The sequence below is a fragment of the Typopeltis vanoorti genome, chromosome 8, assembly GCF_054136105.1.
Source record: "Typopeltis vanoorti isolate ZY-2024b chromosome 8, IOZ_Tvanoo_1.0, whole genome shotgun sequence".
NCBI classification, from domain to species: Eukaryota; Metazoa; Arthropoda; class Arachnida; order Uropygi; family Thelyphonidae; genus Typopeltis; species Typopeltis vanoorti.
The window spans coordinates 7,144,219-7,162,298 of NC_143556.1; the positions used below are offsets into that span (position 1 = coordinate 7,144,219).

At 38.5% G+C, this 18,080-nt stretch overlaps 1 protein-coding gene across 2 annotated transcripts in view; it reads left to right on the plus strand.

The window, feature by feature from the left end:
• LOC150103705 (nose resistant to fluoxetine protein 6-like) overlaps positions 1-18,080 on the plus strand; it is a 206,824-nt gene that overhangs the window by 136,493 nt on the left and 52,251 nt on the right. For both annotated transcript variants that reach the window (XM_090396506.1, XM_090396507.1), the window contains one exon: positions 13,156-13,235. In XM_090396506.1, the coding sequence (XP_090252632.1) occupies positions 13,156-13,235 (80 nt within the window). The remainder of the gene's footprint in view (positions 1-13,155; positions 13,236-18,080) is intronic.

An 18,080-nucleotide genomic window follows, 5' to 3' on the forward strand; every position in this document is an offset into this window, starting at 1 on the left:
TCCCCACCCTCCATAAATTGAAAAATTCCATCTATTGAAATCTGTATGAGACCCTTTCAGAAGTTTAAGTCTCAATCATATCACCCCTCTTTCTCCTGTTTGTTAGTGTCTGCAGTGTACAAATTCTCAATCTGTTTTCGTAATCAGTATTCCACATTCCTGATATCATTTTTAACACCCTCCTTTGATTTCCTTTGCAACAGGAAATCCTATCTGCACAATAGTCCAAGTGAGGTCTTATCAAGGCCATGTAAAGAGGCAAAATGACATCCTTATCTTTACATGTGAAAGTTCATTTCTGCATTGCAATTATCTTTTGAGTTGTATTTGCAATCTTTGCTACATGGCCCCTGAACTCAACTTGCTATCTACTGACACTCTAAGAACCTTAGCCTCATCAGTTTCTTCAAGCATAATCCCACCAATATAATATGACACTGGATATCTAATCACACCGAAGTGAATGACTTGACATTTACTGACATTGAACTGATCTCCATTTTCCCATGCCCACAATTCCAGCCTATTCAAATCATTCTGCAAGTACTGCATATCAGCAGCATTCCTAATTACCCTACCTGTCTTTGCATCATCAGTAAATAGCTGTATGGTGCTTGTCAAATACTTCCCAATTATGCAAAGGGTCACTATCAGAGTACTTTAATAATATAGTGATATGCCATTTTGCTACTTGTGTATGGAAAATACATGACTTTTGCATTGATTGAGCAGAAGCTAGACCCAGTATCTTCTTGGGTCTAGCTTTCACTAATGAGACCTTAGTAAAGGTTAAAACCTGTCTGGGTGGTGACATCCTTCCAATAATGCAGAGCAATATATACATCTGAAATGAAATGGGCTGTGTATTATGGGATAGTGAGGCAATTGATCAGGAGTAAAAAGTCTATATTCAAGTAGCCTATTCATGAAGATCTTTGAGATGCAAACTTTGTTTGCTTACAATTGGCTAAAAGATTGAAACAGGAATTTATCATTTAGTATAATTTAATAAGAGAATTGATCTGGTCTGGCTGATGACCAGATGTGCTAATTAGGTTTCCAAGAACCAGCTTGGAAAATGAGAATGATGTTCAAGAGCTGTTGATATCAATTCAGCAATAGTTCCAGATGGATGCAGCACATGTGGTAAAGGAATTTTCAGCTGAAATGTCATGACTATTGATGTTTGTATAAGTTCAGTCTGAGCTCAGGAAACATGTCACGTGAATGGAACAAATGTATGATAGTTCTATTGTACAAGGGTGATGCAAAAACTAAGGTATCTAACTACCAACTTATTGGCATCTCTGAAGTGGTGGTGAAGATTTCAGAGAGGTCGTATGAACTTGCATAAAGAAATGGCTTGACAGACAAGCTATACTTTGCAGAGTACAGCATGGGCTTACTAAACAGGGTCATGTTTTAGCAGTTTGCTCATATTTTATAATAATGTTTTGGCTAAGTTGAATAAAGGGATTGGATACACTGTGGTACTGTTGGACTGTGCTGAGACATTTGATAGGATATCATATGAAAGGCTCTTCCATAAACTGGAGAATATAAGATTGGAACATAAACTCTTGACTTGGATAAGCAGATGGTTAACAGATTATTATTATGATTCAGGCCTCCATGGAGTCAAGACTCATCATGGGAGACTCTTCCTAAAAAAACAAAGTTTATCATACCACTGCTTGAACTCACTGACTGTTTGTGCTCTCACCACTCGATCAGGCAGTGCATTCCACAGTTCAACCACACTCCATGCAAAGAAACCACACCTCACCCTCTTGCTCACAGCTTCCTTTTGTAACTCCCAGGGATGGCCCCTTGTCCTCACACCTTCCCTCTGTTCCACCAAGTGAAAGAACTCCCCAGTGTCAACCCTGTCACCACCTCTCAACAGTTTAAAAGTCTCGATCACATCATCTTGTTTTCTTCTAAATGCCACACTCTACAGTCCACATTCCCTCAGCCTCTCTTCACAATTAGTATTTTACAGTCCTGATAGTATCTTTGTTATCAGCCTCAGCACCCTTTCCAACGTAATTTATCCCCTTCAAATCCTGGGGACCAAATTTGAGAATAATAGTCCAAGTGTGATCTGATCAGGGCTTTATACAATGGAATGACAACTCTTTTATCTCTGCAGGTCAGCATCCTTCTCAGTATTATTATTATTATTATTTTGGGCGACTCCAGGAGTCCTTAGACTCATCGAGGGAGGCCCTAAACATCATGTCCGCACAACTATGCGATTACATTCTCACAGTATCTATCATACCTTGTCTTGAACTCGCTTACTGTCATAGCACCCACAACAGACTCTGGCAACTTATTCCACTCATTTACCACTCTAAAAGTAAAGAACCCAGCTCTAACACCACTGCTAACCACACTCTTGCCCAGCTTCCATAGGTGTCCCCTAGTTCTCCCACCACTAGTCCTGATCTCAAAAATATCCTCTGAATTAATCTTATAGAATCCTTTTAGCAATTTGAATGTCTCAATCATATCTCCCCTTTTCCACCTATCAACCAGTTTCTGCAACCCACAAATCTTCAACCTGTTCTCATATGGTTCATTCCATAGACCTGTTATCATCTTAGTCACTCGCCTCTGGATCCTCTCCACCTCCTCCCCATCAAGAATGAACCGAGGTGACCAAATCTGGGCACAGTAGTCGAGATGAGGTCTTATCAAGGCTCGGTACAGAGGTACAATAACTTGCTTGTCTCTGCTCGTCAAGGTATTTTTCAACAACCAAGTGAGTTGATGAGCTGATTTAGCTACTTTTGCAGTCTGCCCCCTAAACTTCATCTCCATATCCACCAACACTCCCAAGTCCCTGGCCTTATCGATCTCTTGGAGTACAGTTCCACCAATGTGGTATACTGCTGCTAATCTTTTCACCCCAAAATGCATAACCTTACATTTTGTCACATTAAATTGACATCCATTCTCCTTAGCCCAGAACTCCAATCTATCCAAGTCATCCTGCAAAACTCTGACATCTTCTGCATTCACTATTGCCCTACCCAACTTTGCATCATCAGCAAACAAATGAATTGTTACACTTAGATCATTCCCTATATCGTTAATGAAGAGATTAAACAGCAGTGGTCCAAGAACAGAACGCTGCGGCACACCACTAGTCACAGGCCGTCTTTTGGACTCTACTCCTGAATAAACTACTCTTTGATATCTCTCCATCAACCAACCACCTATCCATATCACCAACCATATATCCATTCCCATATGTTGTAGTTTACGGATTAGTATTCCATGTGGTATCCTGTCAAATGTCTTTGCCAGGTCCAGCAGTATCACTGTAAATCCATTTCCATTATCCAGTTCAGCCGTCACCTTGTTATAAAACTTGAGCAAGTTACTGAAGCATGATCTACCTTACACAAAGCCATGCTGTCTCCTGTACAGTATCTCATTTTCATCAATCCATTCCTGTATTTTTCCCTTGACTACTTTCTCTAAGACCTTGACAACGACTCCTGATATGCTGATCGGTCGGTAATTTGCAACTGTAGTCTTGGATCCTCCTTTATGCAGTGAAACTATTTTCCCCTCTTTCCACACCTTCGGGACTAAGCCAGACCTGAGACTCAGATTAAACAACATGGTCAAGGGCATTGATAATTCTTTAGCCGCTTCATGGAAGACCCGTGCCGGTATACCATCCAATCCCACAGATGTGTTCGCATTAAGGTTCTGTAATAAACTAGTCACCTCCACTTCATTCATCAGTATTCCCGTATAAACTAATGGTTCCTTCACTTTTTCAATGTCACCACCTGGATGATATGCTTTTGCAAAGTGCGCGCTCAGTAACTCCACTATATCGACTGATTTAGTGACCTCCTTACTGTCGTCATTTCTTAAAATCATTTTGCCGTGTACAGTTTTTTTCTTGCTTGCAGCATATTGAAAGAACTGTTTTGGAATATCTTTTGCTTGCAAAGCTAGTTTCCTTTCATAATCCGCTTTTGTTTTTTTACCACACTCGTTACCTTTCTGGCCTGCACTTTATACCGTTCGTGTGCTTGCAGGTCACCCCTTTCTTTAAATTCCCTCCACAGTTGTTTCTTTTTTTGCGACTCAAGCTTAATGGTGTTATTCATCCATTTAACCCCTACTTGTTTTACTTGTTTTACTATTCCGACCCTAGGTATACAATCAGCCATTACCTCCTGTAAATGCTCCTTGACCACTTCCCATGCTCTATCGACGTCCAGCCCTTGCAGTTGTACATGCCATGGCACTGATCCAAGCAATCTCCTAAGCTTGTAATACTTGCCAGCACGGTAATGCCACATATACCCTGTCTTAATCGAAAATTCCACACCTTTAGCCACCTCCCAGGTCAAGACCTTATGATCACTCTCACCAATAGGTGGCAACATGGTCATATTCATTACAGTGAAATTCTCAGATGCTATTACCAGGTCAAGCACTCTCTCACCCCTAGTATTTTCAATTACATGCTGTCTCAGATAGTTATCCCTTAATAATTGAATAAAATCCTTTTCCTTCCTCACATGTGTCCTCTCCTCCTTCCAATCAATGTTACCGTAGTTGAAATCCCCCATAATAATTACCCCATATATTACAGAAATCCTCTGGGTTATCTTCACCACCTTTGCAATATGTTTCCTGAATTTCAGGTTTTTATCAGTCATCACCCCAGATCTCTTGCCTGTAGTACTTCCTTCAGCACAGATCCTCCAACAGAGTATGCAGCCTCCCATCGATGTATCTCAAACTTCAAGACTTTTACATTTTACTGCATTAAACTGAATCTCCATTCATTTCCCCATCTGTCCAGTTTATTCAAATCCTCTTTCAGGGCTACCACTTCTGCACTTTTACTAATAACTCTTTCCAGCTTCACATCATCTGCAAACAACTGAAATGTCCCCCTGCTATCCACTGACAATGTCATTGATATAAAAGTTAAAGAATACAGGTCCTAGTACTGAGCACTGTGGGATTCCACTTGTAACCTTTTGCCTCCATGATATTGCTCCACCATACACAACTCTCTGATACCTATCAGACAGCCAGTTCTGAATCCAGTTGACTAACCTGACATCTAAACCTATGTGCTGCAATTTAAATATTAGCTTATCATGTGGGATCCTGTCAAATGCCTTTGCAAAATCCAAGAAAATGGCAGAATATGACTTTCCCCTCATCAACCGCTCTTGTCATATTATTATAAAAGGCAATCATACTACTAAAGCAAGAGTGCCTCTCAACAAATCCATGTTGACTCTCACAGATAACATTATCCTCATCTGCCCAATCTGTATGTGGTGCCTTGCTGATTTCTCCAAGATCTTAACAAATACTGATGAAACACAAACTGGCCTATAATTTGACATTTCCAGTGTGCTACCACCCTTATGCAATGGCTCTATCTTACCCTCCTTCCACTCCTTGGGTACCTTTCCTGTGGCCATACTGTTTTGAAAAGCCAGGGCAATGGAGCTGTCAGTTCTTTAGCACATTTTCTCAAAACTCGTGGCAAAATTCCATCCAGTCCCACTGCTTTATTTATTAATTTTTTTATTATTCCATGGTATTATTACACCATATCATAGAGATCAAATTCATATATTTTATAAATCACCTTTTCTGGGTTGTAATAAATGCTTCCTCGATGTTACAGATTATGCAAATCCATGTTGACTTTCCACTGCTTTATTGACATTCAGAGGTATTCAGTATTTGAAACACACTAAACACACTCTCCTCTTGAACCTCTCAACCTTGAACTTGCTCTATCCCTCTAGTATTATCCAGGATGAAATACTCCAACAAAATGTTCATCCTTGGATAATACTTTATTGGAGTATTTCATCCTGGATAATACTAGGATGAAATACTCCAATAAAGTATTCATTGAACAACTCTATTTTGAACAACTCTTTCCACAATGTTATTTTTTCACAATCATTTCTTCTCCTACTGGCCACATAGGTAAAAAATTCTCTAGGATTTTCTTTGGATCTTAAGGCCAATCTCTTCTCATGTTCCACTTTCGCATTCCTTACTATACTAGTCACTCTCCTGGCCCGAGTCTTATATTCTTCATGCATGTGCTCTCCACCTCACTCCTTGTATCTCTTCCATAGCCTCTTTTAAACCTGCATTTCGTGTTTGATATTGTTTGTCATCCACTTTACACCAGATTGTGTCCTCTTCTTCACTCATGGAATACAGCTTGCTATTGCTGCTAACAAATATTCCTTCATAATTAACCAAGCTCTAATAATATCTCTCCCTTCCAATTCCTCCCTCCAATGAACTTCCCCAAGTTGATATTTAAGACTATTATAATCACCTGCCTTATAATTCCACATACATTACTTTCTATTTGATACTCCTGCATGTTTATGCATCTTCTAAGTCAAAAACAAATGCCCACTCTCTCTCTCTCCAACTGGGGACAGAGATGCCATCTAAGTTATCATCAGCTCTTCTGATGCTATGACCAAATTCAAAACTCTTGAACCTCGTGTTCCTTTTACTACATGTTGCCTTAAACATTTATCCCTCAAGAATTCTAGAAATTCCATATCCTTATTACGGCATGCAGTTTTCTCTTCTCAATTTATACTGCTGTTGTTAAAATCTTCCAAAACAATAATTCTTCATGCACTTGCAAAGCTCAACTGCCTAAACATCTCCTGTCCTTCACCCTCTGTGCTCCTTGGCTAGTAACAACACTCCACTAAATATCCTGTCTTGCTCACCACAATATCCTGTTTTCACACCACACCATATGCTTTCAAAACCAGTAGTGTGATTGCCATCCAGAGTCTCCATTCTGATAGGACATGAGTCATCCCTTATCATAAGCAGTGTACTCCACCACTGCATTTTTCCTTCCTATGTCGAAAAGTGCTGTACCCTGCTACTTCTATTCCTGTTATTATATCATCTTCCATCAACTATGTCTCAGAGATCCCGATAAGCTTCACATACGCTGATGTTATCAGTGCCACCAATTCATCTTCTTTATTCCAAATACTCCTGGCATTAGTATAAAGAATAAAAATGTCACTGTTTCTGTACCTATCTTTATCTCCTCCAGACTTCACTGAACCTCAGCATTACCTGCTATATTCCCTCTTCTCCCAAACACCTATTCCCACAAGAGGCTTCCCCTGTTACCATCCACCTTGATGATCCTAGTTTTCCGGCATTGACACATCAACTTGTTCAGAGAACAGCAATCTCTCCAGATGCCTACATCCTTCCTCATTCAAATGCAAATGGTTTCTTGTATACAGTTCCTTTCTGTTCTCAAATGCCCTCCAAGCATCCACCTATTCCAAGCCTCTCTTTTGACACATTCTGGCTATCATGCTATTCATTATTAATGTTCTTCTACTTAGCTTGTCATTATCATACCTTGGCAACACACACACTATCTTCCCTCTGTGAGTTTTCTTCTGTATAACCTCAAGCATGAATCTCAGATCTCTGGCCACCCGATTCAGACTGTCTCTCAAGTCATCCACCCTTTCGCCCCGCTTAATTGCCAGAGCTATGCTTTCTATTCTTCCTCCAGGCAAACACTCTTCAGACATCCTATCTTGCACACAATGGATCATCAAATCTCCATACATCATACCTTTTACCACTCTGTCCTTGATTGCTCACCTGCATCCCTAACTGTCTCTCTCTCTCTTCTAACAGTTTCTCTGTTTGTTCCCCTACTTACCTGCTGTCCTGGCATCTCTCTATCCCTGGTTCCAGCACTCCCTTGCATTCTTCTCATTCCCTTTATTCTACTGCTTCTATTCTCACCTCTTCTATCATTCCCTTTATTCTACTGCTTCTATTCTCACCTCTTCTATCATTCCCATATCATTATCCTCACTCTCTATCACACTACCCATAACTCTCTCTCTCATTCCTTCTCTTCTACTGTTTTAGTTCTCTTCTTTTCTGTCATTCCCATAACTCTCTCTCACTCCTACACTGATTTGCCTTGTTCATTGCTTCCATTTGCTTAATCTCATCTTTCATACTTCCCAACTCATTCTCAAGACATTCCACCTCCTCTTTCAGTGCATCTATCTCTCTCTGCCAGCTACCCACTCTTGCTCAATATTCATCCTCCCAACTAAGACCATCTCTGAAAACTTCATAATGATTCAAACTTTCCATACTCCCCACTTTTATTTTTTCATTTATATTTCACTCATTATCCTCACCCTCTATCATGCTACTCATCTCTCTCTCTCTTGGTCAATATTCTCCTGCCTCTGATGCAAAGCTGCTGAGATCTGTTATGCTAATTTCCAACTCACAAAACTGTTCCCATTTCCTACATTTTCCACATAAATGTATTCCCCATCTCTCACCTGGCACATATCCAACTGCCGGAATGCATATATACATACCACAAAATCCCATAGTATGCTATGCAAAATATAGTCCTTAAATGGGGGAGGACTTAGTGAAATGCCATTAGTAATCTGAGCTGTGGCTGCCACCATCATTCAAATAGTGCTGAGTACTAGGAACTACTCAACTATACTAAATGCTCTACAATATTATACACTCTATTATAAGCTTTATACTTACATGATACTATAAGTATAAACTATACTATAGGTACAACTATACTATAGTTGGGGAGGCTCAGGGTGGACAGGGGTACACAGCATGAGAAAGGTGGATGCTCCAAGAGGAGGTGAGAGCATGATTATGCAGGAAAGAAATGGGATGACCAGGGATCAACAGGAAACAGTTGGAATTGAAAAGGGTTCTAAAATGAAGAAGCAGAAAAGGAAATGTTCCCGGTCTAGCATGGAAAGATCACATCGAGTGAGTGGTATCAGTGGAACTAGCTGTAGATCCAGAAATGACCTGTTGTGTTTGTTTACAAATGCTAGAAGTATAAGAAACAAGGCAGATGAAATGGTTGCACTAATTGCTTCTGTTCACCCAAAGATTGTCGGAATAAGTGAGACATGGTTGGAAGAGGATGACATCCTGACAGGAATAGAGATGGAAGGGTATGATGTGTCTCGTGAGGATAGAAGGGATAAAAAGTGGTGGAGGATATTGATGATAGAGAAAGGGTTATGTCCATACAAAGTACAGATGCAAGACGGAAATAGTGCCAGTGGTTTTGAGGCAGTATGGTGTGAGATAGAAGTGAATGGAATCAAATACTTGGTGGGATGTTGTTATAGACCAGGTAATGTGGATGGTGGTGTTAGTGAAATGTATAGTCAAATTAGCCAAGCAAATAAGAAAAGGGTGATCATTATGGGTGATTTTAATTATGGCAATATGATGAGAATGACTGGAATGATGAGATAGCAACTGGAAGTAAAGAAAATTAGTTTCTTTAATTTTTGAGGGATAACTACCTCACACAGTATGTAGCAGAGGGTACACGAAGATTAAGGGTCTTGGATTTGGTCATCTCGTCAGAGGATGTAATTATAAATGAGGTGTCAAATCATCCACCTCATGGTGAGAGTGACCATGAGGTGATTATCCAGGGATCAAGAGGAAACAGTTGGAATTGAAAAGGGTTCTAAAATGAAGAAGCAGAAAAGGAAATGTTCCCAGTCTAGCATGGAAAGATCACATCGAGTGAGTGGTATCAGTGGAACTAGCTGTAGAACTAGCTGTATACAAATGAAGAGTGGTTGCCAGCAGTGCGAGGACCACTATGAGAAAAGGGTATATGTGGAACTATAAGGGGGATGATTATGAAGAGCTCAGGAGACAGCTTGCAGGTGTAGCGTGGCATGAGGATTTTGCTGGAAAAGAGATCAATGCAGCTTGGGGGATTTTCAAAAACTATCTAGTAGATGCAATATCTAAATGTATTACAAGGGTGAGAAGGTTAAATAAGGTAAGTGTGAGATGGATAAATAAAGAGATTAAGCATGCGATACAGAGAAAAGGGCATTATGAAGGCAGCATAAGAGAAGTGGAAATAACCAATTTCATGAGGTCTACAAAGACCAGGCAAGGAGGGTGACTTGGTTGGTGAAAGTAGCTAATGAACAGCAGTTAGCAATGAAGCCAAAAAGAATCCTAGGAAGTTCTTTTGATATGTAGCTAGCAAAAGAAAGAATGATTATGGAAGGATGACATTCATTGGAGAAAATGGTATAAAGACAGCTGTTGCAGAATGTGTGGTGGAGATACTTGATGAGCAGTTCATAAAGAGTTTTCAATCTTGTGAATGTGACTTCATGGAGAGATTGAGAGCAGTTGATGATGGGGAGGAGAGACTGACTGTAATTGAGCAAGAGGTGTTTGGGGAGTTAAGTAAACTAGATGTAAAAGAGGCTGTGGGACTTGATAATATATCACCTCATATTCTGAAGGAATATGCCAGGGAGTTGACACCTGCTTTGACATATTTTTTTAATATGAGTCTTGCACTTGGTTAACTTCCTAAGGAGGAGAAAGATTATGCCACTTCATAAAGGAGATAATCGAACTCAACCATCAAACTATAGGCATATCTCTGTGTCAGGTGTTGTGGTTAAGTTGTTGGAGAAGCTTGTGAGAACTAGGATACAGAGTTGGGTTGAAAACAATGGTATCATCTTTGATGGACAGCATGGATTTACTAATGGGAGGTCATATTTTAGTAATCTACTTACTTATTACAATAAAGTGACTGCTTCCTTGGACAGAGTAGAAGGATACACAGTAATATACTTGGATTTCGCAAAGGCTTTTGATAGAGTACCTCATGATAAGTTGAACGTCAAACTAGAGCAGATGGAGTTTGATATTGGATTGGAGACTGGCTATCTGATAGGTATCAACAAGTTGTGTATGGGGGTGCAATATCCAGGAAAAGAAAAGTCACTAGTGGAGTGCCTCAGGGATCTGTTTTAGGGCCATTACTGTTTAACTTGTATATTAATGATATTGGCGAAGATTTGAATGGAGATATTCAGTTGTTTGCAGATGATGCAAAGTTGGGACGAACCATAAAGAGTAGTGAAGATGTTGTGGCCTTGCAAGAAGACTTGAAGAAATTGATTCACTGGGCACGGAAATGGGGATGTGAGTTCAGTGTTGTAAAATGTAAAGTTTTAAAATTTGGAAAACAAAGATGGGATGCAGAAATTATGCTTGGTGAGAATATATTGTTGGAGGTAGAGGAAATAAAAGATCTGGGGGTGATAGTGAATAAGGATCTAAAATTTAGGGGATACATTGCTAAAATTGTGAAGACATCACAAAAGCTTCTGGGAATGGTGCGGAGGACACTGACGTGTAGAAGTAGGGAGATTCTTGTTCCGTTGTATAAGGCTTTGATTAGGCCAAACATTGACTATTGTGCTCAGATTTCGTCACCGGATTTTGAAAAGGATGAAGAGATGTTGGAATGGGTCCAAAGGCGACTGGCTAAGGTAGTTTCTGACCTCTGGAATGTTGAGTATGAGGAAAGATTGAGAAGATGTAATTTGCAGAGTCTGGTGGAGAGAGGAAGAGGGGGAGATATGATAGAGATGTACAAGTTGGTAAGAGTTTGAGATCAATGGTGGAGAAGTTCTACAGAGAATAGTGGGAGATCAGGGGAGAACCAGAGGTCATCCCTGGAAACTGTATAAAGATGGTGTGAGTAGGGGAGTGAGAGGCAGGTTTTTTTGTGCAGAGTTTTGAATGATTGGAATGCCTTGCCTCAGAGTGTGGTGTCTGCAAGGAGTTTGAGTGTGTTTAAGACATGGTATGATGAGATGTGTGTGTGATAAATGGACCTCTCAGATGAGTCTTTGACTCTGTGAGGTCTTGGGGTAATAATAATAATAATATACTAAATAATGAAACTTATCTTTTTCTTCTCTTCTACCTTCAAATGCTTCCGACTGTGACCTCACTCCTCTCAGTAAGAATAAATCAAAAATAAACAGAATATAAACAACCACTTAACTCCAATAGAAACACTACTGAAAGACACTTGTATTACTTGAAAGTAGCTGATTGTTTACTGTTTGCTGATGATGCAAGATCAGGATAATCATGTATACTACTGATATACGGCACTTACAAAATTATCTGAAGAACTTAGAGCAGTGGGCAAACAATAATGGCTAATTAATTCAGTGGTAGTGAGTGTAAACTTATACACTTTGCCATGATGATTTTTCCAACATCGTATTATGCTGGTGGAAGTATGGTTGAAGAAACTGATGAGGCTAGGAATCTTAGAGTTATAGTGGATAGGAATTTGAGGTTCAAAGGTCACATTGCAACAATTGTAAGTACAACTCAGAGAATAATTATTATGATGAAACGAACATTGACATATAAGGATAAGGAAGTCATTTTGCCTCTTTATAAGTCTTGATAATGACCACACCTGGACTACTGTGCAAAGATTCAATCTCCTTGGATCGAAGGAGATTAAACAGCTGTGGAAAGGGTCCAAAGAAGAATGATAAATATGATGTCGCGATTAGAGGATGTACATTATGATGACAAATTGTTAGTATGTGGACTGAAGATGCTGTTAAACTAAAAAAAGTGGGGTGATATGATTGAGGTCTATAAACTTCTGAAAGGGTGTTATAAGTTATCAACTGATGAAATTTTTTGTTATATGGAAAGTGGACTTTGGATAAACTGGCATCCATGGAAGTGAATGGATGGAGCTAGATTTTTCTTTCACAGAGCAGTGATTGAGTGGAACAAATTGTCTGGTGAAGTGGTGAGTGCATCCAGTGTGAATGATTTTAATAGAAGGTATGACATCTGGTGTGGGTGATCTATGGCCTTCCTTGATGAGTCATTGACTCCCTGGAGGACTCTACTGATGATAATAATAATGATCTAAATTTTGGAACTGTAGTTATGGACAGTTGATATGTCAGTTATCTCATACAGCATTATTCTGAACTGCAAATGGTTGTAGAATGATCTCTCTCTAACAGTGATATATTTTTTTTTTTGGTTACCAAATGAATTTTCAGTTAGGTTACATATAGGTTACACAACTTGCTCAAGGTTACTTCAAGTACTTTCTATGTTAAAATGCATTTAAGTTCTTAGTTAATTAAATTATCATTAAAATTGAAAATTTATTAAACATTGCATTCCAATCTTATTTCATTTAACAATATTTCAATTTTTTTAAAGTGTATGGGATGGACTTGGTATTTGGCCAATGATATGCAATTTTTTGTTATCAGCCCAGTTATTCTGTATCCATTATGGATGTAAGTATTTCAAATCTTTCATTATTTGTTATAAGTTAACAAGCAATTCATAGATAATATGCTTTTTTTGCTATTGCAGATTTAATTATTAAAATTGAAGCAAAAGCAGAATCACTCCTTCTTAGGAAAATCAGTGTGTGTATTGTCTCTATAGTGCAGTTGTGATAAATGACATGCGTTCATTAGAAAAATCTGGGATTAAATATTGTTTAAGATGCAAGGAACATTTATAAGAACTTTTTGATGGAATATGAGTAAGGTGGAAATTCCACAAACTTAGGTTCTTTCCTTCATCCAAATGAACAATAAAAGAAGTCCACAGAATGAACACCCACCCACCCACACACACACACACACACATACACTGCAAACACAGGAACCACTTTATTACCAAAATTATGTTTATTTTTCAAGTTAACCACCATAACAGTATTTGGCCTAATGCATAAAGGAATGTGATATATGATTGTACCCAAAAAGCTTAGGATAAATGCTGCACTGTAAAGCATCATCATTATCATCATCATCAAATTCCTGACATGTATCTTCAAGGGGGGTACAGGATATGATAGTACTACATGAAAAGCCTACATCATTACTAACTTCCTATCTACAATTTTCCTCCAAATCAATCTGTTACCTGAGACTATAACATTATCAGATCTTATATTGCTATCTTCTAAGGCACTTTTTACCATATCAATCCACCTATATCTTGGTGTTCCTCTGGGTCTTTTTCCTGCCAACCTGGCAGAGAACACTTAGCAGTGAAAACTGGCAGAGAAGCACTATAAAGCACATGTTAAATATCCTTTATTTTAAAGCATTGAGGGAGTGAATCCCTTAATGCTTTAAATCTTGACTTAATATCCATTCAATATTAAGTCAAGGCAAGATGACTTAATATCCATCCGTAACACTGTTTGTAGGTCTCTCAACAGGGACAGTTATGTTGCAATATAAGGAAAGTCAAAAAATTTAGACCTCAATATTTCAGCTTGGGGGAGACCACACTCCTATCAGGCACATCCCCTGGGTGGCAGATGGGGAAAACCAAAATGGGTTGCTCTGAATAAAGAATAAAGAGCCATGTACCAAAGTATGTAGCAGAGGCATGGCAAGCTGGCTACATTATTATTCCAGTAATGTCCATGAGCTGGAGAAAGTGTACAAACCGAGATAGTGTTACTGCATACGGGACAGCCAGTGTGCCTACTCAAAGACCACATAGAGTAGGTGAGAAATCAGCAATGTGATCTGCAAAGGATGTGAAACATGTAGCCACCCTCAACATAAGATCGTTATACCGACCTGGAAAATGGCAATTAGTCCAGGAAAATTTTAAAAGACTGAAATGGAGTATTTTAGGTTTATCAGAAACACATTGGCATGGAGATGGATTCATGGATTTACCTGAAGGAAGACTATACTTCTCAGGAAGAAATGATAACATATACAGAGAAGGAGTTGCATTATTAATTGAGAAGAAACTTACACACTCAGTAATTGAAATAAAACCAGTGTCTCCTACAATAAGCACAGCCAAATTTCAAGCAAAAGGTCAAACAATTAAAATAATCCAAATACATGCACCAGACAGTAACCATTTAGAGGAAGAAACAGAAAATTTCTATGAAGCACTACAACAGGAAATAGATAATTCCAAAAATAGAGAAATCATGATAGTGATGGGAGATTTTAATGCTGAAATAAGACAGTTCACAGCAGACAAAAAAGACGTGATGGGGAAATTTGGATACAGAGAGCTTAACGACAGAGGAGAATAATTACTTCACTTCTGTAAAGCAAATGATCTAATGATTGCAAACACATTGTTCTATCAACGTCCTAGTAATTAATATACATGGACATCCCCAGATGATAATATAAAGAACTGCAGAGATTATATCATCACAAACAAACAATGGAAACGATCAGTAAATAATGTACGAACAATAAGAAGCTTTGATTTCAACACTGACTACAAAATATTAACTGCCAAAGCGAAGATAAAATTCAACACGAAAAACAATATCAGAAAAGAAGAAAACATCAACTATCAAAACTAAAAGATAGCTCAAGCAGAAATCAAGTTTTAGAACAGATGTGCTTGAAATTAAAACCCTCCATCTTCTTCCAGAACAGTGGAAAATACTAGGAAGAAGGAAAAGAAACAGTGTTATCAATTGCAAAAGATACTAGGTACCAAACCCAAAATTAACAAACAGTGGATAACTCAAGAAATCCTAGCTACAATAGAAGAAAAAAGAGAGGCCAAGATATTTGTAAACCAACAAAACAATGAAGAGAATAGAGAAAACTACAGAGCACTATAAAATAAAGTTGATAACCTGTGCAAAAAAGACAAAGAAAAATGGTTATAGAAAAAGCTAAGAAATGCCAAGAAGCATACCAACAGAACAACCTAAAAGTCTTCCATGACACTATAAGAGAAATTATGAAGAAATTCTCAGCAAAAGCAATAACAATGATAAACAACATGATGCCTGAAACCAGGAATATTGAAGATATAAGAAAAATCTGGTCAAACCATTTTAGGACTATCTTTCACCAAGGAAATACAACTACAATGCAAACAGTAGAAGAAAATAACAACCACCCAAAAATTTTACAAGAAGAAGTTAGATATGCAGTGAAACAGATGAAAAACAATAAAGCACCAGGCATTGATACTATCCCTACTGAACTGTGGACATATGGAGACAACACATCAATAGAATATTTAACAACCCTATTCAATAAAATACTACAAACAGGAGATCTCCCAAATGACTGGAGACTGGAAAGATCATCTCAATATACATGAAATTACAGACCAATCAATTTACTCTCTCATACCTATAAAATATTCGTAAGAATTATACAAAACAGATTAAAAAACACCTATGAAGAATTGATAGGCATAGAACAAGCTGGTTTCTGAGGAAACTATTCAACAATAGACCAGATTTTCACATTTCACCAACTAGCAGAGCTCAGCTGGGAAGACCATAAAGAACTGTATTGTTGTTTTGTGGAATTTAAACAAGCTTTTGATAGCATCAATAGAGAAATCATTCTTAAAGTTCTACTAGAAAAAGCAATAGATAAATATATAATACAGTTTCTGATAAAATATTACTTTAAGACAAATGCAATAATTAAAAAGGACACACTTACAACAGAAACCATAGAGATCCAAAAAGGAATAATGCAAGGATGCCATTATCCCTATGCCTATTCAACATATATGTTATCCTATGTTATAGGATCACTGCTGGAGAGATTCTACAGAAAATAGTGGGAGATCAGCGGAAAACCAGAGGTCATCCCTGGAAGCTGTATAAGGAGGGTGTGAGTAAGGGAGTGAGAAGCAGGTTTTTTTCATGCAGAGTTGTGAATGATTGGAATGCCTTGCCTGAGAGTGTGGTGTCTACAGAGAATTTCAGTGTGTTTAAAGCCCAGTATGATGAGCTGTGTGTTTGATAAAAGGACCTCCATGATGAGTCTTTGACTCCATGGGGCCTTGGGTAATAATAATAATAATATATCTAGACGAAGTTGTAAAGAAGACAATAGACAATGAGCTTGGAATCAATGTCAATGGTTTAAACATAAATAATATGAAATATGCAGATGATCTCGTCCTTATTGCAAGAACCCCATATGAACTATAAAGGTTGATAAACAAGCTAAACCTATAACATATGACACGACAATAAATATACAAAAGACAAAAGTGATGAAAATGTGGAGGAACAAAACTATAATCTCAGCCACCCTAAATGGAGAACAAATAGAACAAGTAGACAACTTCATATATCTTGCATCAAAACTAATAGAAACAATAGATGAACTGGAAACAATCAAACACAGAATAGCGATAAGATGGACCACCATGGGAAAATTAAAGAAAACCTAGAAAACAAGAAGTCTTCAAAGAAGGGAGACCAGAGAGATTGCAGCAACTATCGTGGCATCTCTCTGCTCAGCCTGCCGGGGAAAGCATATGCTAGGTGCTTGGAAAGAAGGTGCAGGAGCATAGTTGAGTCAAAGTTCCAAGAAGAACAATATGGCTTTCATCCTGGTAGAAGCACAGTTGACCAAATCTTCACTTTAAAGCAAGTCTTTGAGAGATCTTGGGAATATGGTAAGAATGTCTACACATGTTTTGTGGACTTGGAGAAGGCATATGATTGGTTCCTCGGGATAAGCTTTGGCAAGTAGTATAGGAGTATGGAGTGGATGTCCAACTATTAGCTGCCATCAAGTCCCTGTATGAATGCTTGGAGTTTTGTGTCAGGGTAAACAGCACAAAGTCTGAACCTTTCACAGTCTCTGTTGGTCTCCTCCAAGGGTGCGTTCTGTCATCCCTCCTTTTCATAATATTTATGGACTGGATTGATAGACACAGCTGAAGCAGTGAGTGTGTCAGAATTGGAAGATGTAGCATTGGATGTCTGCTTTTTTGCAGATGACCTAGTTCTGCTTAGCTTTTCCACAGATGACCTCCAGCAGACCCTGGATAGGTTTGTATCTGTTTGTGCAGAAGCCAGGATGACGATCAGCTAAGAATTCTGGGCTAAGAAGAATGGATGTCAATTTAATGTGGCAAAGTGTAAGGTTATGCATTTTGGGGTGAAAAGATTAGCAGCAGTATACCACATTGGTGGAACTGTACTCCAGGAGATTGATGAGGCTAGGGATTTGGGAGTGTTGGTGGATAGGGAGTTGAAGTTTAGGGGAACATTGCAAAAGTGGCTAAATCAGCTTATCAAATCACTTGGTTACTGAAGAATACTTTGACGAGCAGAGACAAGCAAATTATTGTTCCTCTGTATCGAG